The following is a 19,673-nucleotide window of genomic DNA, read 5'->3' as shown; positions in this document are numbered from 1 at the left end:
CTGCATCAAGTATCATCTGAAGGAGACCTGCCAAAGCATCAAGTTTGGATTTGTTCCTGCCAATGGATTATTCTAAAGAAGCCTGATTAAAAATGCATTGCAGTAAAAGCTATTGTTTGGTTGTGGGTCTACCACAGTCTCCTTTTTAGGTGGGTGGTTGGGAAAGGGAGATGCTAAAGTTGTCGCCAATGACTTTTTTTTTTTTGGATAGTGTGACTCAAGCATATGTTATTTATCAGATCCAAGCAAGCATGCTGTGGAACTGGGTAGGACTTTTCATTGTCCATATTCATGGACAATGGTGGTCATCATCAAAGTTGTGGTGGGGTAGAGGTCTAGGACCTCACTTAGCAAAATGGGTTGGACAGTCCTAATTGCAGCAGGACATGCTCAAGCTACAGATGATCAACCTACATTGAGTGAATTGAAGGAAAATGTTTGTAATTGAAATAAAAGGTGCCTTTTTAAAATATATATATATATCAGTCCATGATTATAACCTTGTCAATTGCCAATGCTCCTCCTGTGCTATTGGTCTGGACAGATACTAAGCACAGATCTAATATTGGGATAGGCTATATACTATATGATATAAGTTAAGTAAAGTGTTGCTACATTCTCAAGCATGGCTCCTAAACTCCAGTTGTCCAGCTCATGCAATTGGACCACACAGATATCTTAGCAAGATATCTTTAATGCTAGTTAGAGGTCAATACACAATGTTGGAAACTGCCAGAGAAAACTTCTTTCCTTCCTTCCTTCCTTCCTTCCTTCCTTCCTTCCTTCCTTCCTTCCTTCCTTCCTTCCTTCCTTCCTTCCTCAACTCTTCTTGGAATGAGTTGAAATACTTCTTCCCATGATTCTATGCCAATAGGACCAAAGTGCCATTTAAGAGAAAACCTGTCAATTTGTCTGCCACCTATTCATTGTTTGTCTATTCTTCTTCACCATTTCTCATCCGAAGCTAAGTTTATCCCAGGAATGCACAACCTGAGGTTCTATAGGTAATTAAAAATGGTAATTAAACATCTTTCATTAGATCAAAAGGAATTTTTTCCCTTTTATTGATCCTGGTAGATTAAGAACCTTGTTGGATTAAAAGCTTAAAGTTCTGTTCCCCTGTAGCCTACTAAATACTTCTAAAAGCACATCTTTAATTTTGGCATACTCCAGAGATTGGCATTTAACTGGGTGTTGGCCACCTGATCCTGGAGGCAAGAAACTGACATTTGTCCAATAAAAACTGTTAGTTTCATTGTGAACAAATGATTAATTCCCATCTAACATTAAATCCATCTGCATTAGTGGTAATATATTATGAAAAGCAAGCTGGTTTAAAACAGAAGCATTCTGAAAGTCCAAGCTAATGTAGTGTTCTATATTTTCATTGTGGTAGGGTGCCTGTAGCTTCATTTCTGCTTGCCAATGCTAGGGAATCACCCGAATTTGTCTTTCAAAATATCTATTAACAATTGTGGAAGTTTCTCTGTCATCGGCTAATTATAAGCTTCTCGTAAGCAGAGTGCTGGGTAGATGTGATTTGGATTCCTCTTCCTCTAAGAATTTGGAGCTAGCAGCTTTGAGAATTTGTGATGTTGTAATCCCAGTAGCTTGTTAATGTGTCAGCTCTGAGAAGGTCATCAAAGGAGATGGAGCTTAAAGATGGTACTAAGGGATAATCCATATCTTCAAAGTATATCGGCTGGGTTCATACCAGTTTCTGTACCAAAAATGAGTTAAACCATCAAAGGAGATGGAGCTTAAAGATGGTACTGAGGGATAGTCCATGTCTTCCAAAGTATATGGCCTGGGTTCATACCAGTTTCTGTACCAAAAACCAATTAAACCATGTGATGGTTGAACACAATTTTTGAACAAGGCATTGTCTTAAATCTAAAGCTAGTGGTTTGACATATATGGTGCCAGGAGTATATACATGGTCTCTGGCACTGCCAGTCAACCTTTTGGTACAAATGAGTAAGTATATGTCCATTTTTGCAGGATAACGTGACTGATAACCATCCGATGCTGCTTCATCCTTCACTTAGTTCAGAATGTTGAAAGGCAAATATATTTGGTTTCCCAGGAAACGGTTCCCTTAGGAACTCTGCAAGCTATACTAGAACTTGTTATGGACCAGTTTTTCAACAGAGCAATAATCTGTCTGAAAAATCATTTTAAGTCTTAGCTAAACTGTACTATGACAACTCTTTCTGTCTTCTTGGATGTCCCCTTGGCCAAGGCAGTAGATTTTCCCTTAGATGTCTACAGAGAAGATCCCTCACCCCAAAAAGTGTGCCTTGGCCATGCAGGTAAACTAATTCTTATTCAGACACGAATAGCCCTGTTTACATTGCATGCCATCTCTATTGACAAACATGTACAGTATATGCTACCCTCTTAGATACTGCAGTAATTGAGGTTTGTGGTTTACTGTACTGTCCAAATCTGAAGCAGCCCTATTTTGATTCTCTGGTGATTGGGAGATCAGGAGATAATAGTTCTGCCTTAGGCAGAAAGCCAGCTGGGTGACCTTGAAAAAGTCACTTTCAGCCTTAGGAAGAAGAAGGCAGAAGCAAACCACTTCCAAAAAGTCTTGCCCAAAAAACTGCAGGAATTTGTCGAGGCGATTCCCAAGGCTCAACGTGGACTAACACGTATCAGGATTTCTAATTCACAACAAACTTGGATGGTAAGATCGGGTTTCCTGTTAGAAGAATTAATCAGGAGTGATTTGCCTAAAGGAGCTGTGGATATTCCATCACTGGAGGTTTTCAAGAAGAGATTGGACAACCATTGGCCCGAAATGGTATAGGCTATCCTGCTCGAGCAGAGGGTTGGATTAGAACAGGGGTAGGCAACCTTGGCTCTTTTATGATTCGTGGACTTCAACTCCCAGAATTCCTGAGCCAGCATGGGAGTTGAAGTCCACGAGTCATAAAAGAGCCAAGGTTGCCTACCCCTGGACTAGAAGAACTCCTAGGCTCCTTCCAACTCTGTTACTTTATGTTCCGTTTCAGTTTTTTTTTTTTAAAAAAAAAAACTCTAAACAGTACAGTCCCCCTACAACAGGAATTCTGGAAGTTGAAGTCCATGAGTCATAAAAGAGCCGAGGTTGCCTACCCCTGCCCTACAAGTTGGAGTGTTTCCCTGGGAAATCTTTTGAAAATGGCAGTCTTTCAGAATCACCATGAGTATCCAACAAATGTTTAGCCTTTAGGATAGAACAGAAGGTATGAAGGCATGGGGACAAAGTTATACTGTAGTGCCTGTAATATACATCATCACCTGCAATGAAGAACATCATAGAAAACCAACATAGAAAACAGCAGACTAAAATGAAAAATATGAAGCACTAACCGAAATAGCAAAATGAGAATTTCAACCAGTAAAGACTCTAACCTAGGTACTGAATTAGATATCTGTGGGAAGGTCATTCAACTGAAAAAGCCCGTTTTGTGATCACATGAGATTAGTATATATTTTTGATTTTGAATATTATGGTCAATATCTACATTCAAAGGGGAAAAAAACATGTTTCCATGACAAGGGGACCTAGTGTTTAAAGTTCGTGGTCTATATAAACCGAGGAAGAATCTTTATCCTATTCTGTGTAGCTACAAGTAGTCCTGGCATAGCTACCATCCAATGTAACAGCAGGCTTTAATTTATGGCCTAGATTCAAAGTTCTAACTGCCATCACCCCCACATGGTCACATGATTGCACTGTGGGTGCTTGGCAACTAGCCTGAATTTATGGCCTTTTGTATCATCCTGTTGTTACACGACCACAATGTATTTTTATGTGTTTGTTTGTTTGTTTGTTTGTTTGTTTGCTGAACACTGGTGTTTACTTCTGCAAAATGGTTGTAAAATCAGGCATGGTCACAAGGGGAAACTCTTTTTTTTTTTTAATCCCATTTATATCCCGTCCTTCTCCGAAGACTCAGGACGGCTTACAATCTAAGAAGCACAAATCAATGTGCTTAGCCAACACTCCTCACAAACACAATTCTGGGTTCAATTATGGTTATAAGTCAAGGACTGCCTGTATTCAGAGTCTGGTTATGTGGATTCAGTCCACTTTCCCTTAAGCTCTCAGAGAGATGCAGACATTAATATCATGTCATATATGTAGGGCTTTGCATGACTTCCAGACTTGAAGTGCGGGAGATTTCTCTATTTTTACACAGTGTAAATCCTGTGTGGCATTTACAGTTAGTGACCATCAGGAGACACCCACACTACCATTTCCATCCTTGTTATGAATCTTTAAACGCAAGGAGCCAGATGTTATTCTATGGTGTTCAAAAGGCTTAAGCCGTGAGCTTAAGTATAAAAATAACAGTGTGTTGACAGTTTTCATCTCTAAAGCATTGGCAGTTATGTCTCGGTTATGTTGCTTTTCCTAGGATGCCACACTGATAATGCTGACGAGATTTGGATCCCACCGGTTGTGCAAAAAATTATGTGGCAAATCTCTCAAGATCCCACTTTGGATCATGAATACATCAGAGAACTGGGCATCGTGGAGTTCACCAAAACAGCCATGGAACTGATCATTGGCAAGAACAACCAGGCTGTCTTAGACAACAGGGTATGGGGATATTTATATGAGTATGGCCCTATGCTTAGGAGACGGGGATATGAAAGGAACAAATAGACATGTTCCCTTATTGATTACACTCAAAAGCTTCTATGGAACTTTTCCCATTGGAAACAATGGTGCGGTAGCATCTTTTTCTTGTTCATTATGACACTTTATTTTGTTGCCATGGCATGGGAGGAAAGAATGTTTAAGGCCATTAGCAGCTTGGGAGTAATCATGGGGGGAAAAAAACACAGCTCTCTTTCCTGTGCTGTTGCTCTTGTCAAAGAAAGCTGTGATTTGGCCCAGATTTGAGAACCCTTTCTCCAATGACAGGAAGAAGGGATGCTTAAATCTCGCAGAGGATTAATAAGCTGAGAAGTAATCACAAACACTAACCCAATGCCTGTTGGCCTAGAACCAATTTTTAGATTGCCTGTTGAAATAGGGTAGCTAAATTCTTCTTCTGCCTTTCCTATTTTCTCCCTGCATTCAACTTTGGTTCTAAGCAATAATTTATTTAACCATGACTGATTAAACCCTCCTTAGTTGAGTTTGCATGACACGCTACCTGGAGAATTCTGGGACTTAAAAGTCCATACATCTTAAAATTGCTGAGATGGAGAAACACTGGCTATGAAAATTAATCTTTTGAAATGTTGAGTTGACAATTCTACATGCTTGTTTGATAAAAAAATATCTTCCTTCTCTCTAAACAGGCAGGTGGTGTTCACACAATAGGTGGGACAGGTGCTGTGTGGATCGGAGCTGAATTTTTGCACCGTTGGTATCCATCCAAGCATTCAACTCCAGCAATTATCTATATTGCTGAACCACAACTGGGTAGCTAATATATTTTTTTGTCCCTGTTTTGACCTAGTCTTACAGTTAAAACCATTAAAGCCATTAGAAACATTGCTGGGAAAGAAAATCAGACATGACAACAACAAATCAAGGGGTTGGAAGGTTACATGGCCTTCATCTTCCATCTGGGTGTTCACAATATAACACAGTGGTTCTCAAACTTTTCTTCATCATGGACCCCCTTAAAATACCTTTTGTGGCCACAGACCCCCAAGACTTAACTTAAGATTTAAATCATAACATTTCTTTAAATCTTTGCAGAGCCCCTCTGATGACATCACAACCCCTCAGGGGTCCACCAGCTGCAGGTTGAGAACCACTGATATAGCAGAAGTGATCTTATGCCTCTGATTAATGATGTACCTGTGTAGAACTACACATGAATGAGACTTGGTTTTATCATGAGGGCTTCAGCAGTCACACCCTAATAGCAATAAAATTCTTCCTGCCATAAAGTGGCAATCAAACCATGGGTTTGTGTTTTAGAGCATTGGGAGTTCAGACTGAAAAAACACCTGTCACCTGTCCCCAGTCATCTCCAATTTCATAAACAACAACGAAGCTATTATGCACCCTTGATTCATTTAGCATAATGTTTTCATCTTGCCTATGAAATAGATCTCAATAGACTTAAATTGAGTTACCTGATGATTTTTAATTGAATATTGAATGTAAAACCTTCTGAAGGTAAATCATACAATCACCGAATTATGAGTCTCATCTCATAATTTATTATGAGTATGCTGGGTTTTTTTGTCGTTAGTTGCGAAGTCGTGTCCGACCCATCGCGACCCCATGGACAACGTTCCTCCAGGCCTTCCTGTCCTCTACCATCTTCTGGAGTCCATTTAGGCTCACGCTTACTGCTTCAGTGACTCCATCCAGCCACCTCATTCTCTGTCGTCCCCTTCTTCTCTTGCCCTCAACCTTTCCCAGCATTAGGCTCTTCTCCAGTGAGTCCTTCCTTCTCATTAGGTGGCCAAAGTATTTGAGTTTCAACTTCAGGATCTGGCCTTCTAAAGAGCAGTAATCCAAGTTAAAAAAAAGTGACACAAAATGGGTATCCCTGTCTTTTCAGGAACTCTTGGTTGCATATTCCAAGTTGCTGGCTTTACAGATATCCGTTCTTACCATTACTGGGATCCCATCAAGCTATCGGTTGACATAGAAATGTTTGTGGCAGAACTGCAGGTATCAGGAAGCAACAATTTATATATTTAAAGCAACACCCCTATAGCCATCTAGTGTAATGCTTATAGCAGTGGTGGCAAACCTGTGGCACGGGTGCCAGAGGCGGCACTCAGAGCCCTCCCTGTGGGTGCCCGCACCATGCCTCGGAGGTGGCAACTGTCCCTCCTCAACCAGCCACCCCCCACAGGTGTCCCTCTCCCCATGAGTGACATTGAGGTGACCACACCCACCTTGGCCACACCCACCCAATCTTCCATGACCACCACAGCCACACCCACTGAGTTGGCCATGCCCACCTGGCACCCAGTGATAAATAAGTGGGTTTTGGGTTGCAGTTTGGGCACTCGGTCTCTAAAAGGTTCGCCATCACTGGCTTATAGTATTGGGCTCAGAAGAAGTGTGTCAAGTGCAAAGAATTAGGGCCATAAGTTCAGTTGCAGTTAAGATTTATTGCTCAATCCTATACACAAGTATCTAGTCAATTATTGTTCAGCATTAAATTGGCACTATATACAAGGGTAGGAAAATCAGTTATGGAAGACTGCAGAAATGGAAAACTACATCGATTCCTACAAGGGAGGAATGGTTACAAAAACTGATGGCGCTAGCAGAGATGGCTAATGTTCTGAACCAGCCCTCTTCTCGCAACCCCTAATTAAGAGAAGAGTCTGGAAAGCGTCCAAGGCTAAAAGGCTTCTGCCAAGATTTAATTACGCAGTTAACAAAAACACAAGAGCTTGTCTTCTCAAGCGGAAAAGTTGCTTTCAGCAACTAGCCCCTCCCCAAACACTTCTTTTATAGAGAGCTCAGGGCGTGGTCTCCCTGTGCCTCCTCCCGAGGAGTCCCATAGTCTTTCTTTGTTTGTCCCTGCTCGTCTGCCTCCTGCGTCGGGCGTCCTTGAACAGGGCCAGCTGTGGGTCATCATCCTCCGCACTCTCGGGCTCACACAGCTGAGAAGAGGTCCCCGGCTGAGGACTCTGCAAAGCCTCCAAATCATCATCAGCCGGTTCGTTTCCCTCCTCCCCCACATCTGAGTCCTCCGATACATCGGACCCGGCTGTCGGACCCACAGGCTGGCCCTGAGTCACAACAGCTAAACTGACTGTACTGATTTTAAAAAATGAATACTTTTTTTTAAGAAAAATGTTTTATTGATTTTCTCGTTTTACACTTAAGTATTTAAAAAGCGGCTGGGTTAATCGATCATACAATGACATACAAGTATCTTTAGTACAAATCTCAAGCTCTCACATTAAATTTTTCCTCTCTTTTCCCCTTAGTACTTACTGTCTCCTGTTTAAACTAATACGATTCTTATTGCACGAATACTTTTATTGCCACGTGGAAACCGCTTCCAGATTTTTTGTGCTTGGGGTGGGAAAGAAAAATGACATTTTGATTGTGTGCTTAACCAGTTAGATAGATTTGATGTTACTGAAATGGCTAGTTTATATTATTTTGCAAAAATAAAAAGTTTGAGGTTTGACGTTGACACTCTATTGCAGGGGTCTTCAAACTTGGCCCTTTTATGACTTGTGGACTTCAACTCCCAGAATTCCTCAGCCAGCGTGCCTGGCTCAGGAATTCTGGGAGTTGAAGTCCACAAGTCATAAAAGGGCCAAGTTTGAAGACCCCTACTCTATTGCATCAAAGGAAGTCAGAAGTCAATGCCTTTTTCCCCTTTTTTTCTCCCTTGCCTCACTTTTCTACTCCCTTTTTCCTTCCCCATCTTTTCCGCTGTTTACTTTGTATTTTGATTGTATCGTATATTATAAACTAATAAAACTTGAAAGAAAGAAAGAAAGAAAGAAAGAAAGAAAGAAAGAAAGAAAGAAAGAAAGAAAGAAAGAAAGAAAGAAAGAAAATCTGTTACAGATCCTTTGTTTCCTTCTGACAATGAATGGCTATCCAATCCCTCTTACTTTAGCCACAGTAGGTTTAGATGTTACTTCCTCTATGAAAAAATAATGCATACTACTATGAATTCTCTACAACAACAACAACAACAAAAAGAACAACAACTTTCAGGTAATAGTCATGGTTTTAAAAATGTGGAAATTTGACCTATATCACATTAGATTATTTGTCAATTTTGCTACTCCATGATGCTCTTGTGTATACTGTTTGTAGCATCTTAGAATCAACTGTGCTGTTTCCAAAACTGCCAGTAATTATAGTAAATAACCCTTTGCCTCCAGTTGTATCTTTTAAGCCTTCTGCCCTACTGTCAAAGTCCTTGCCCACCAAAACTGATGGCTATTATATTGAATGTCCTTGCAGAATGCCCGAGAGGGCTCCATTATATTCCTGCATGCTCCTGAAGAAATTGGCTTCAAGCCCTCTGAATGGAGAAGAGTTGCATCATTGATGAAGGCAAGTGATACCTTCAGGAGAAGTCTGACTAGGCAGGCCACAATATGTAGAAACACTTGCAAACGATATCATGCAAAATGACCTCTGTTGACACCATGCCTGTGTGGCATTAAGACCTTGCTCTTGACCCACAGTGAGTTAGCTTAGGCTGAACTGCAAGGCCTGTGAAGTTTAAGAACCCTTCCGATTTAATTCATCTGTGACATGGCCACAGTGAGGATTCTTTTCTATGACTGGCATTCAAATTATAACTGAATGATTTCTATAGAAAACATGAATGAATGCACTGAACCTGAATCAGAACAATAGATACTACAGGTATTCATCAACTTATGACCACAACGGAGCCTGCCCATTAGGGACATAAGTCATTATGGCTGTAAAATAACAAACACAGAGGCCATAAAGTGAACTCCGTGGTCATTAAGCAATCATCAGATACATTAAGTTAACCCATAATGTCAAGAGTGAAAATTTGGCAGCTACAGTGCCTCTCTTTTTATCTTGTTATTAGGGGGGGAGGTATTGTTTTCGAATGGGTTAATTAGAGAAATGAAACCTTTCCAGATCTTGCTGACAATCAACAGTGTGGAAACCTTTCAAGGACATTCTAGCAGGTGTGAAGAAGATAGCAGATGGGTCTCATAACAAAGAGAATTTGTTCACATGAGCTACATGGACATCTGGGGTGGGGGGGGGTTGGCTAGGAATGTTACTGCTATATGCTATGGTTTGATGCCTTGGGATTTTATAGTTAGTTTTACCTCACCTTTACCAGGCCGTGTATTGAATAAATAGTAAGCTTTTCAGAAATGAAAATAATCCTGGACTTTTATTTGGAGTCTTGAGCTGGAAGATGACACATAGTTTGCTATGAGGCATTTTTTTGCCTCAGACCAGAAGTAAACACTAGTTTTCAGCACAAACTTCGTAAATCATGGTCACAGGATTGCAGGATGCTGTAAATGGCCATATACTGTATACAGGCTAGTTGTTGAGTATCCAAAATGCAGTCACATGTCCAGATGGATGGATGGCCATCAGAACTGGGTCATATATACTTTTGGCATGGTTCATCATAATTTTCAAGCGATCACTAAGCAACGACTCATAAGTCAAAGACTAATGCAAAAACAGCCTTCTCTCATTTCCAGTGATTGAGATATTCTAGAACAAAGTGACTGGGTTTATTCTCCTTTGAATGGAGTCACAGAGGACAGTTAAGTTGCCTCTGTGTCAGATCTCAGACATTATTCATGCACTGTTTTTAGACAATACACATACAAAATTACTAGCCTACAAGACTTGATATACATACTGGGGACTGTCAAAGTGGGTGTTAGATGTACCTTTTTCCCCTCTGTCAGCCCACGTAATTTCTGTACTTGACATCAAGGCTATAATCTCTGCTGTCTTGTTTGCAGAAGTTCCACAGCCTCTGTGAATAGCCATTTCTAAGCTACACACAAGGCAGCATTGAGGCCAAATTGTCCTGTTAAACTCATTCGCCATAACAAATGAATTATATTTATAAGGAGACATCTGCTGTCTTTCCCTCCCTTCTTCTTTTCCATTGTTGTTTCCCCAGAGAAGGCATCTTTTCCCCTTTTTTGATGTCGCAGCTCAAGGACTGGCCTCGGGAGACTTGGACAGAGATGTTTGGGCAGTACGTCTGTTTGTAAACAAAGGTTTTGAGATGCTATGTGCTCAGTCCTTTTCTAAAAACTTTGGCTTATATGGTAAGTCTTCGCCTTCTCGACCCTCTTTGCCACACATCTGGGAACTGGGACCCACTGAATGTCATTTGGGAATCCCTGCACAAATTGGAAGTACAGTTGCCTTAAAACCTGGTTTTGCAGCTGGCTTCTGGCCCCAGTGAGGACACTCTTTGCTGGTGTGGTTGACAGGGTAAAAAGAAGGCCTCACCCCTTGTGCCATCCATCCCCTTGGTCTTAGTTTTTATGTACCTCTTTTCCATTTCTAATTCTTTTTATAATGATCTTTTTACCATTTGTAAGTTGCCCAGAGTCACCTTATCAGTGAGATGGGCAGCATATACATTTAATAAATAAATAATAAATGTGGGGTAGGAGCGGGGCATTGAACTAGCTAGCTCCAGCTTCTATCCATAATGGCGCAGTGGTTAAACTGGGGTATTGCAGACAAACTCTGCTCACCGCCTGGAGTTCGATCCTGATGGGGCTCAAAGTTGACTCAGCCTTCCCTTCTTCCAAGATTGGTAAAATAAGGACCCAGTGGTTGGGGGCCATGTGCAAATAATGCTTCTTCATTGCAAACCACATAGAGAATGCTGTAATGCACTTTGGAGTGGTATATAAGCCTAAATGCTACTGCTATTGCTATAGCACATGCATCAACTATCTTTTCTTGAGTACATGAAGAAGTTGGATGCACTTCTCATTCTTTCCATTTGAAGAGTCCTAGAGCTGCCTCGGTGCATAGGTATTGCAATCCAGATAAGGAAGATTATTATTTTTTAGTCGCTAAACACATTTACCAGGAAAACATCTGAATTGCACATTCAGTTTGTTTTCAACAGTGCACAGATACACAGTCGCACCAGTTTTCATCAAGATTACTTTCAAGCCCATTTCTGTATTTGATGTCAACTATCTTCACTATTTTCTGCATGACTGGATATATTTGTCATTACCATCCACTTTAATCAGTACTTGTACAATCTCAAAGGTTCACTTTCACAGATCCTGATGGGTCTCAAAATTACTACCTGACTAACAATATCTCTCCAAAGTCTCAAGAAGAGTCATCAAGTTTCCACCATCTGCTCTCTTCCTTTAGAGTGATATAAAGAATGAATTTGAGCCTTGCATATTGAAAACACAGGGCCTGTGGCTACAGTATGATCTTTTCTGCCAAAATAGCAATGGAAATAATTGGATATTAATGCATAATTAATCTAGGTGCAGATGCATTCTGGTTCTTAAAATAAATGCTCTCTGAAAAAATATACAGTATGTATGTCCAAACACTAGAGGTCCCTAAATACAAGAAAAAAGAAATTATGTTCTTAAATTTTCAGGACTGAAATGTTCACCTTAAAGTTTAACTGTTCCTTTTTTTGACAATAATCCCAAGCTTTCCTTTGCTACTTTGAAGCTCGGTGTCTAGATTATTTATGGTTTGGATTGTTTTATCCAAAGATAAAGACAAGACAAAGACTGTGAGCTATGGGTGCCATTCTAAGGTGTCATAAATTAGGCTCTACAAAATTGCTTTCTGATGTCAAAGAACAACTCATGTTACTTAATCGATTTAGAAAGCTTGTGGGCATGTCACAAACGCAAGTGTTGATGGCCCAATTCTTAGAGCAGAAATTATTGATTTATTTTTTTAAAAAATAGGACTTGTGCATCACACCTAGTGCTTCTCACACCAGTCTGTGTATAGGGTGACTTGAGCATATCCAAAGCATCGTTTTCAAAGAGCTATTTGGACCCAGGTCTTTTTGGATGTTGTCCAATCCTCATATCACTGAATCAATTTTGCCCCCAATGGGCAACTTGGCAAATGAAAAGAGCTGAACAATAATGAAACCTTCATTATTCCCATTAAACTTTTTTTTATCTTTCCAAGCTATTTGGCTCAATTCCTCAATTCCTCCTTGTAACAGGAAAGCAGAGGAGCTGTCCATCATAAAAAAGAAATAATCCTAAGCAAAGAGGCTGAATTAGGAAGGGAGCTGTCCAGCGAAAGAATCCAACAAGGACCTAGATACAAAGGTAGCCACAACAACAGCCACAGTAATTAAATCATTTGAAGCTGTTCTTATTGTCACATCCCTTCCTAGAGCACATATTCTTGCTCCTGTCTCTTAAAGGTAAAGGTAAAGGTTCCCCCGCACATGCGTGCTAGTCGTTTTCCGACTCTAGGGGCCGGTGCTCATCTCCGTTTCAAAGCCAAAGAGCCAGCGCTTGTCCAAGGACGTCTCTGTGGTCATGTGGCCGGCATGACTAGACGCCAAAGGCTCATGGAACACTGTTACCTTCCCACCAGAGTGGTCCCTATTTTTCTACTTGCATTTTTACGTGCTTTCGAACTGCTAGGTTGGCAGAAGCTGGGACGAGTAACAGGCGCTCACTCTGCTACGCAGCACTCGGGATTCGACCCGCCAAACTGCCGATCTTCTGATCGACAAGCTCAGTGTCTTAACCCACTGAGCCACCGTGTCCCTTTCCTGTCTCTTAAACAGGTTCAATTTGTGTTGTGTTAAGAGTTGTCAAGGATAAAAATGCAAGGCCTATCAAAAAGCTTTGGTTCCTAGGAGAAAGGAGGAACATAGAACATAGAATAATCAAGTTGGAAGGGACTTCAGAGGTCTTCCAGTCCAACCCCCTGCTTGAGACCCTATACCACTTCAGGCAAATGGTTGTCCAGTCTCTTTTGAAAGCCTCCAGTGATGGAGCATCCACAACTTCTGGAGAAGGTCTTACAATGAGAAGTTCATCTGTCATCTCTAGTAGGTCTCATGAAGTTACCCGTCTTCTTACCAAAGTCTGATGGATTTAATGTCAGAAAACAGAGATAAGCTAGAAAATGTTCAGCCCCGAAATCAAACAGATCCTAGACTAATTCAGAAATCTTCCCTGAACATCGGTTCACATCTCTGACAAGAGTAATCTGACTCTGATTCTCCTGGCATTTGTGAGGGGAGGACAAAAGAAAACAGTCCATCCATTATCTCCCCATCTGGATTCATGTGGATTGGATGTCTCTGATTGATCTATTATCCTCAAGGAAAAGTAGACTCTTCTCCAAGACCCCAGAATTTATGGGGAACTCTTCTTTTGGTAATTGGTGAAATGTAGAGAGAGTGAATCAGAATAAGTTTCTGTATTTGATGGGATGACAAGAACCCTAATATTAAGAGGCTTGGCTGAGGAAGGAATATTTGGAGAAAGCTAGTTTCATAGAAATACAGGCTCAACTACAATATACTAAGCACTGCAGCATCGTGTCTCTTTGGCTATCTCATGCAGATGAACGAGTGGGGAACCTCATTGTGGTGACAACAGACAATCAAACCCTGATCCGAATCCACTCACAGATAGCTCAGCTAATAGCCATGACATGGTTTGGACCCACCAGCTTAGGGGCACGGGTGATTACCATCGTACTGACCAGCCCTGCTCATTTCTATGAATGGTAAGAAGTTAAGACAAGTAATCAGATAGTCTGAAGTTACATTAGCCATGAAATCATCTCTCTGTATTACCATCTTGGGACTATTAGGATCCATCTGCTATAGTGAAGTATCCAAGAATATACTGTTAAGTTATAAACTTTTTGCTTGGTATGAGGGAAGACAAAGAAAAAAAGCCAATAGCATTCTTCAGATGGAGGTTCTGCCATCTTCTGTGTCCTCATCTAAATAAAACAAGAATAAGGATTCTTGAAAACACTTGGTGAGCTGGTACAGAAGTGTTAGGATAGGTCATTAGGATTGTCTTCTGGTTCCAGACAATTTAGTTTGGCCAACTGAGTGGCATTTGAATTCAATTTTCATAATTCACAGCATTTCTATCCTGAAACTTCTAACTGACAAGTGGAATGAAGCTTTGTTTTTTTTTATTGGAAGTAGAAGACAACGTAGTTACCTTGAATGGTGCTTATTAGCACAGTGTGACTCTCTGGCCATTGATATATGTAGGAGTGGTTTCTAGGAATAATTTCTTTGTACTGCTTTTAACCAATTATTTCTTCAATGTCTTTTAAAATTCTAGGAAGTTCTAAATTGCAGAACTGAGGGTCAGTCATTTCAAATGCACATAGTTACCTTTCCCAATGAAATGCCCTTTTGAATTATTTGACTATAGCTTCTAAAATTCCTGGTCAACAATGTCGCTAATGAAGGCAAATATACATGTCCCAGGATAATGCTACAAAATCAAATTTGGTCGGGACCAGAGATCTACTCTTCCAGGCTTTCAGCCTTGTGCTGTAGCCCATCCTCTGGGAACTTCTCTCTAGCAGAATATGTGCTTGGGGCCTTTCTGTAAGTCCTATTTATGTGGTGCTTTCCTATTGGTTGATTGGTATATTGATGGCTGGCGATTGGCAGCAAAAGGAAACAACAGCTAATCATCATCTATCATCTATCTACCAATCAATCCCGGTGACCGACCCAGATTCAGTTTTGCAGTAAGGTCACTATCCATTATTTACCGAGTCTCTGGAGGATGTACATCAGCACATTAGCATGGCATCATGTTGGAGAAAGCTAATATGCCAGATCAATCCAGTATCATTTTAGAACTGCTCTTTTTGGCAATAACGCACTCTTCCCAGGCTTGCTACATTAACTAAATGCTGTATTAAGAGAGAAAACTCTTTGATTTTAATTCAGTTCTATATAGACATGATCAGTTTCCACAGCCACGGGTTTATTTTGTTTTTTCTGAACTCCAACCTCCTTAGGAAACAAAGTCTTCAGACACTAGTGAAGAGGATTATGTTGATTAGGGAAAAGTTGAAAGAGAAATTGCGGATTCTGGGAACACCGGGTTCCTGGGAGCATCTTACAAGGCAGTTAGGAGTCCATAGCTTTATTGGATTGAATTGTAAGTATTCAATGAATACTGTAATTTGTTTGTTGACAAACCAAGGATAGCTCTTCCTAACTACTGGCTGATGAAACCTCAACTGCTCTATGGCTTCTTTTTTTCATTTCTGCATCAAGGTATATTGAAATTATGGAACTCCTTCATGATAAACTCAGTAGGAGTTAGAGATAAAAGTGTTGTGCTTGGGAGACATAGGGTAAGTTTGAGCCACTCCCTATTTCTCAGTCCAAACTATAAATATCTTCCATGGAGGTTGTGAAAGTCAATGTTGATCCAATCAAAATCTTGATTCAATCCAATTCAAAGACTGATGACAATTTGTAATTTTTGATTTTGAACGATTTGATCTGGAAAAGAAAAATCTATTGCACATTTGCTAAAATCCCTTCCAAACTATCAGATGGATTTGAAAAGAGACGTTTTGCAGATTCATGCAACTTTCCAGTTTGATTAACAAGGTTGATCTGATCTGAAAATTCAAACAAATCAGCTTTGACTCATATTTTTAAACCGAAGCTTTGCATCAAAAAATTATTAATTAATTTGTTTCTTTATAAGATTTATTAGCCAGGTATCAAAAAAAAATAAATCAAAAGGCTTTTGGAAGCAAATAAGGTTCCACATATTTCCATGTGGTTATGGTGTAATTACTCTCGCAGTTAATTAACTCTAGAACCGTTGGTTGCATTCAGAGGGTGATGGAGCAAGACAAAAACTCCAAAGAACCTCTAAGTAAATGAATACACTTAATTTATTCATAATACATTTTTTTTATTTTTTCCTATTGGTTGATTGCTTTCCTATTGGTTGATTGGTATATTGATGGCTGGCGATTGGCAGCAAAAGGAAACAACAGCTAATCATCATCTATCATCTATCTACCAATCAATCCCGGTGACCGACCCAGATTCAGTTTTGCAGTAAGGTCACTATCCATTATTTACCGAGTCTCTGGAGGATGTACATCAGCATATTAGCATGGCATCATGTTGGAGAAAGCTAATATGCCAGATCAATCCAGTATCATTTTAGAACTGCTCTTTTTGGCAATAACACACTCTTCCCAGGCTTGCTACAGGTTTATTTTTTTTATTTTAATTCCATTTATATCCCGCCCTTCTCCGAAGACTCAGGGCGGCTTACAAGCTTAGCAGTAGCCTTCATTCTATGTATATGCCTGCTTATTAGGGCTTTCACACACACCCCCAAGCGGCATTATTACAAAGTCAGCTTAATTGCCCCCAACAATCTGGGTCCTCATTTTACCTACCTCGGAAGGATGGAAGGCTGAGTCAACCTTGAGCCTGGTGGGATGCGAATCTGCACTAATTGCAGGCAGCTGGTGTTACTTAAGGAGGCATTAGCCCCCTGCTCCACCAAGGCTACAAAAGTTAGATGACCTTTGGAGGTTTCCATACCCCTTGGCTGAACATCTGGTGCCATGCAGTGTTTTGCAGTCCAAATCTGGTATGCCTATTTTGATCCAGGAATGGGCAATCTTTCAATAGCCAGCAATGGATTGAATGCAGAAAGCCAAAGCCACAGTGAGCGTATGAATCAGGCAAAAGCCTGAGTTATGAATGTGACTGGGATCTGGATGCTCTGCTCTTTTATTGCTCTAATGGCTATTTTGGAAGGCAGATTGAAGTTTTTCTATAAAGTATGTTATACCCATTGCAGGTTTTAAAATTAGTTTTTTTTGTGTTCTCTCCCCCCCACCCCGAATGTTGGGAAAGTCTGGCTGGTTTTGGCAGCTGTCTGGAGATGCCTTGGGATGTGGGTTGAAAAGGTGCCCCCAGAGATCAAAATGTCTTCTCCTCTATTAAATAATGGAAGGGAGGTTAGCTAGATCTCTTAAAGGTGCTTTTTTCAAGAGGCAAAAGGTCTTTCTTGTTTTAATTTGAAGAAGGTTTCACTTCTCATCGAAGAAACTTCTTTAGCTCTGACTGGATGGTGGAGAATGGATGGATTTATATTCCTTACAGGCAGCTGGCCATTTGCATTCTTTTAGAGAGTCGTTGAGGCCACTTGGAGGTTTATCTGTGTCCTTGGGGATGAGGTTCAGCAGTCCATCTGCATTTAAAAGACAAAGGCCACTCTTTCGAAGACAGCAAAGTCCACATTTTGAACAGAGAAGACTGCTGGTTTAAATGAGGGGAGCAAAGAGGCCACCTATGTTAAAACTAAACAGCCCTCTCTCAACAGAGGGGGAGGGATATCGCATCATCTATCTCCAGTCTACAACACAGTCCTTTCAGCAGTTCCAAGAAGGCTCCACACCCATTTGCACCACTCAGGTGACCCTGAGGACACAGATAAACCTCCAAGTGGCCTCAGCGACTCTCTAAATGAATGCAAATGACCAGCTATCTGCACGGAATATAAATCCTTCCATCCCTCACCATCCAATCAGAGCTGAAGAAGCTTCTTGGATGAGAAGCGAAATATCTTCAAAGAAAAACAAGAAAGTCCAGTTGCCTCTTGAAAAAAGCACCTTTGGTACAACCATGGTCTGGATGACTGAGAATCTCCATCGACAGATTTCCTAGATATTTGCCAGTCTTCCGGCATAAAATCCACAGCCATTCATACAAACCAGATGCACACATTGTTCCTATTTAAGCTATTTTTTTCTTCTTAGCGGGAGATCCCTCAAAGTGAAAAGCATTTCTTTTTCCCTGCCAGCTTCCCAAGTGGAGTTCCTAGAGAAGCACAAACATATCTACCTTCTTGCTAACGGGCAGATCAACATTTGCAGCATTAACTCCAAGAATTTGGGCTATATCGCACAAAGCATCCATGAAGCCATCTTGGTCACCACCTGTCAAAATCCCAGCTACCTCAGCATAACGGCTGATCAAGAACCCGAGAAGAGCTCCATAGATTTATCAGATTCTCTTTAAATCAAGAGTGTTCTAGTAAAACTGTATTTCGGAAACTCTTTACCTGGTCAATGTATATATGTTTCTTGAAACTGATCATAATCGTGATCTCCAGTTGCCACATGTTGCCAAAATGATCTCTGACGTGAATCTTTGTGAAGTAGACTGCTCCTTTGGAAAGACACCAAAGTCTACTTTTTCCAGTATATAAGTGCTGTTTACTCTTTGTCCAAGAGATTGCTTTCTTCTCAGGCACATATGTATGTATGTGTGTGTGTGTGTGTGTGTGTGTGTGTGGCTCAGTGGGTTAGGACACTGAGCTTGTTGATCAGAAGGTCGGCAGTTTGGCGGGTCGAATCCCGAGTGCCACGTAACAGAGTGAGCACCTGTTACTTGTCCCAGCTTCTGCCAACCTAGCAGTTCGAAAGCACGTAAAAATGCAAGTAGAAAAATAGGGACCACTACGGTGGGAAGGTAACAGCGTTCCGTGCGCCTTTAGCGTCTAGTCATGCTGGCCACATGACCACAGAGACGTCCTCGGACAAGCGCTGGCTCTTCGGCTTTGAAACAGAGATGAGCACCGGGCCCTAGAGTCGGAAATGACTAGCACGCATGTGCGGGGGAACCTTTACCTTAAATATATATATATATATATATATATATATATATATATATATATATATATATATATATGTGTGTGTGTGTGTGTGTGTGTGTGTGTGTGTGTGTATGTATATATGTTTTCTGAGGTTTTCGCGGGTGTTTGTATGTGGATGTTTGGTCATTCGTCTGGGAGAAGAAGGAAGAAGAAGGAAGTTGAAGCCACTAGCCTGATGATGACGGATGGGATTTCGTCGAAACGTTGCTCCTACACCTTTAGTTCTACGCGGGGAAAAACCCGAATGACCAAACATCCACATATGTATATATATATATATAGAGAGAGAGAGAGAGGACATGCTCATTGACTGTCCTTTTGGTAGGATGTAGTTAGCTAAATGAATCTCCATTCAGTTATAGGTTATTTTATTTTATTTATTTATATTTTATTTTATTTTTAGTTATAGGTAGAAAACATACTGCACTAATCAATGTTCAGGGCAGATTACCTGTTCCCAGAAATGCTAATACGTGCACAACCTCCAACACAAAGAAGGGCAGAATCTGGAATTG

General features: G+C 40.7%; 1 protein-coding gene across 1 annotated transcript; it reads left to right on the top strand.

Annotated features, from left to right (window-relative positions):
* Window positions 1-2,200: 2,200 nt before the first annotated feature.
* On the top strand, window positions 2,201-18,521 carry GOT1L1 (glutamic-oxaloacetic transaminase 1 like 1; the record flags this gene model as incomplete). Its single annotated transcript, XM_081333418.1, has 9 exons — window positions 2,201-2,312; window positions 4,413-4,597; window positions 5,308-5,431; window positions 6,531-6,643; window positions 8,924-9,016; window positions 10,605-10,755; window positions 14,035-14,200; window positions 15,473-15,615; window positions 18,304-18,521. The coding sequence occupies 9 exons, from the start codon at window positions 2,201-2,203 to the stop codon at window positions 18,519-18,521; spliced, it is 1,305 nt and encodes a 434-aa protein (XP_081189544.1).
* Between the last annotated feature and the right edge of the window lie 1,152 nt (window positions 18,522-19,673).

The sequence above is a fragment of the Vipera berus genome (genome assembly GCF_964194415.1).
Source record: "Vipera berus genome assembly, chromosome: 8".
NCBI lineage: Eukaryota > Metazoa > Chordata > Lepidosauria > Squamata > Viperidae > Vipera > Vipera berus.
The sequence above is the reverse complement of the archived record's forward strand: the minus strand, read 5'-3'. Positions and strand labels throughout refer to the sequence as shown.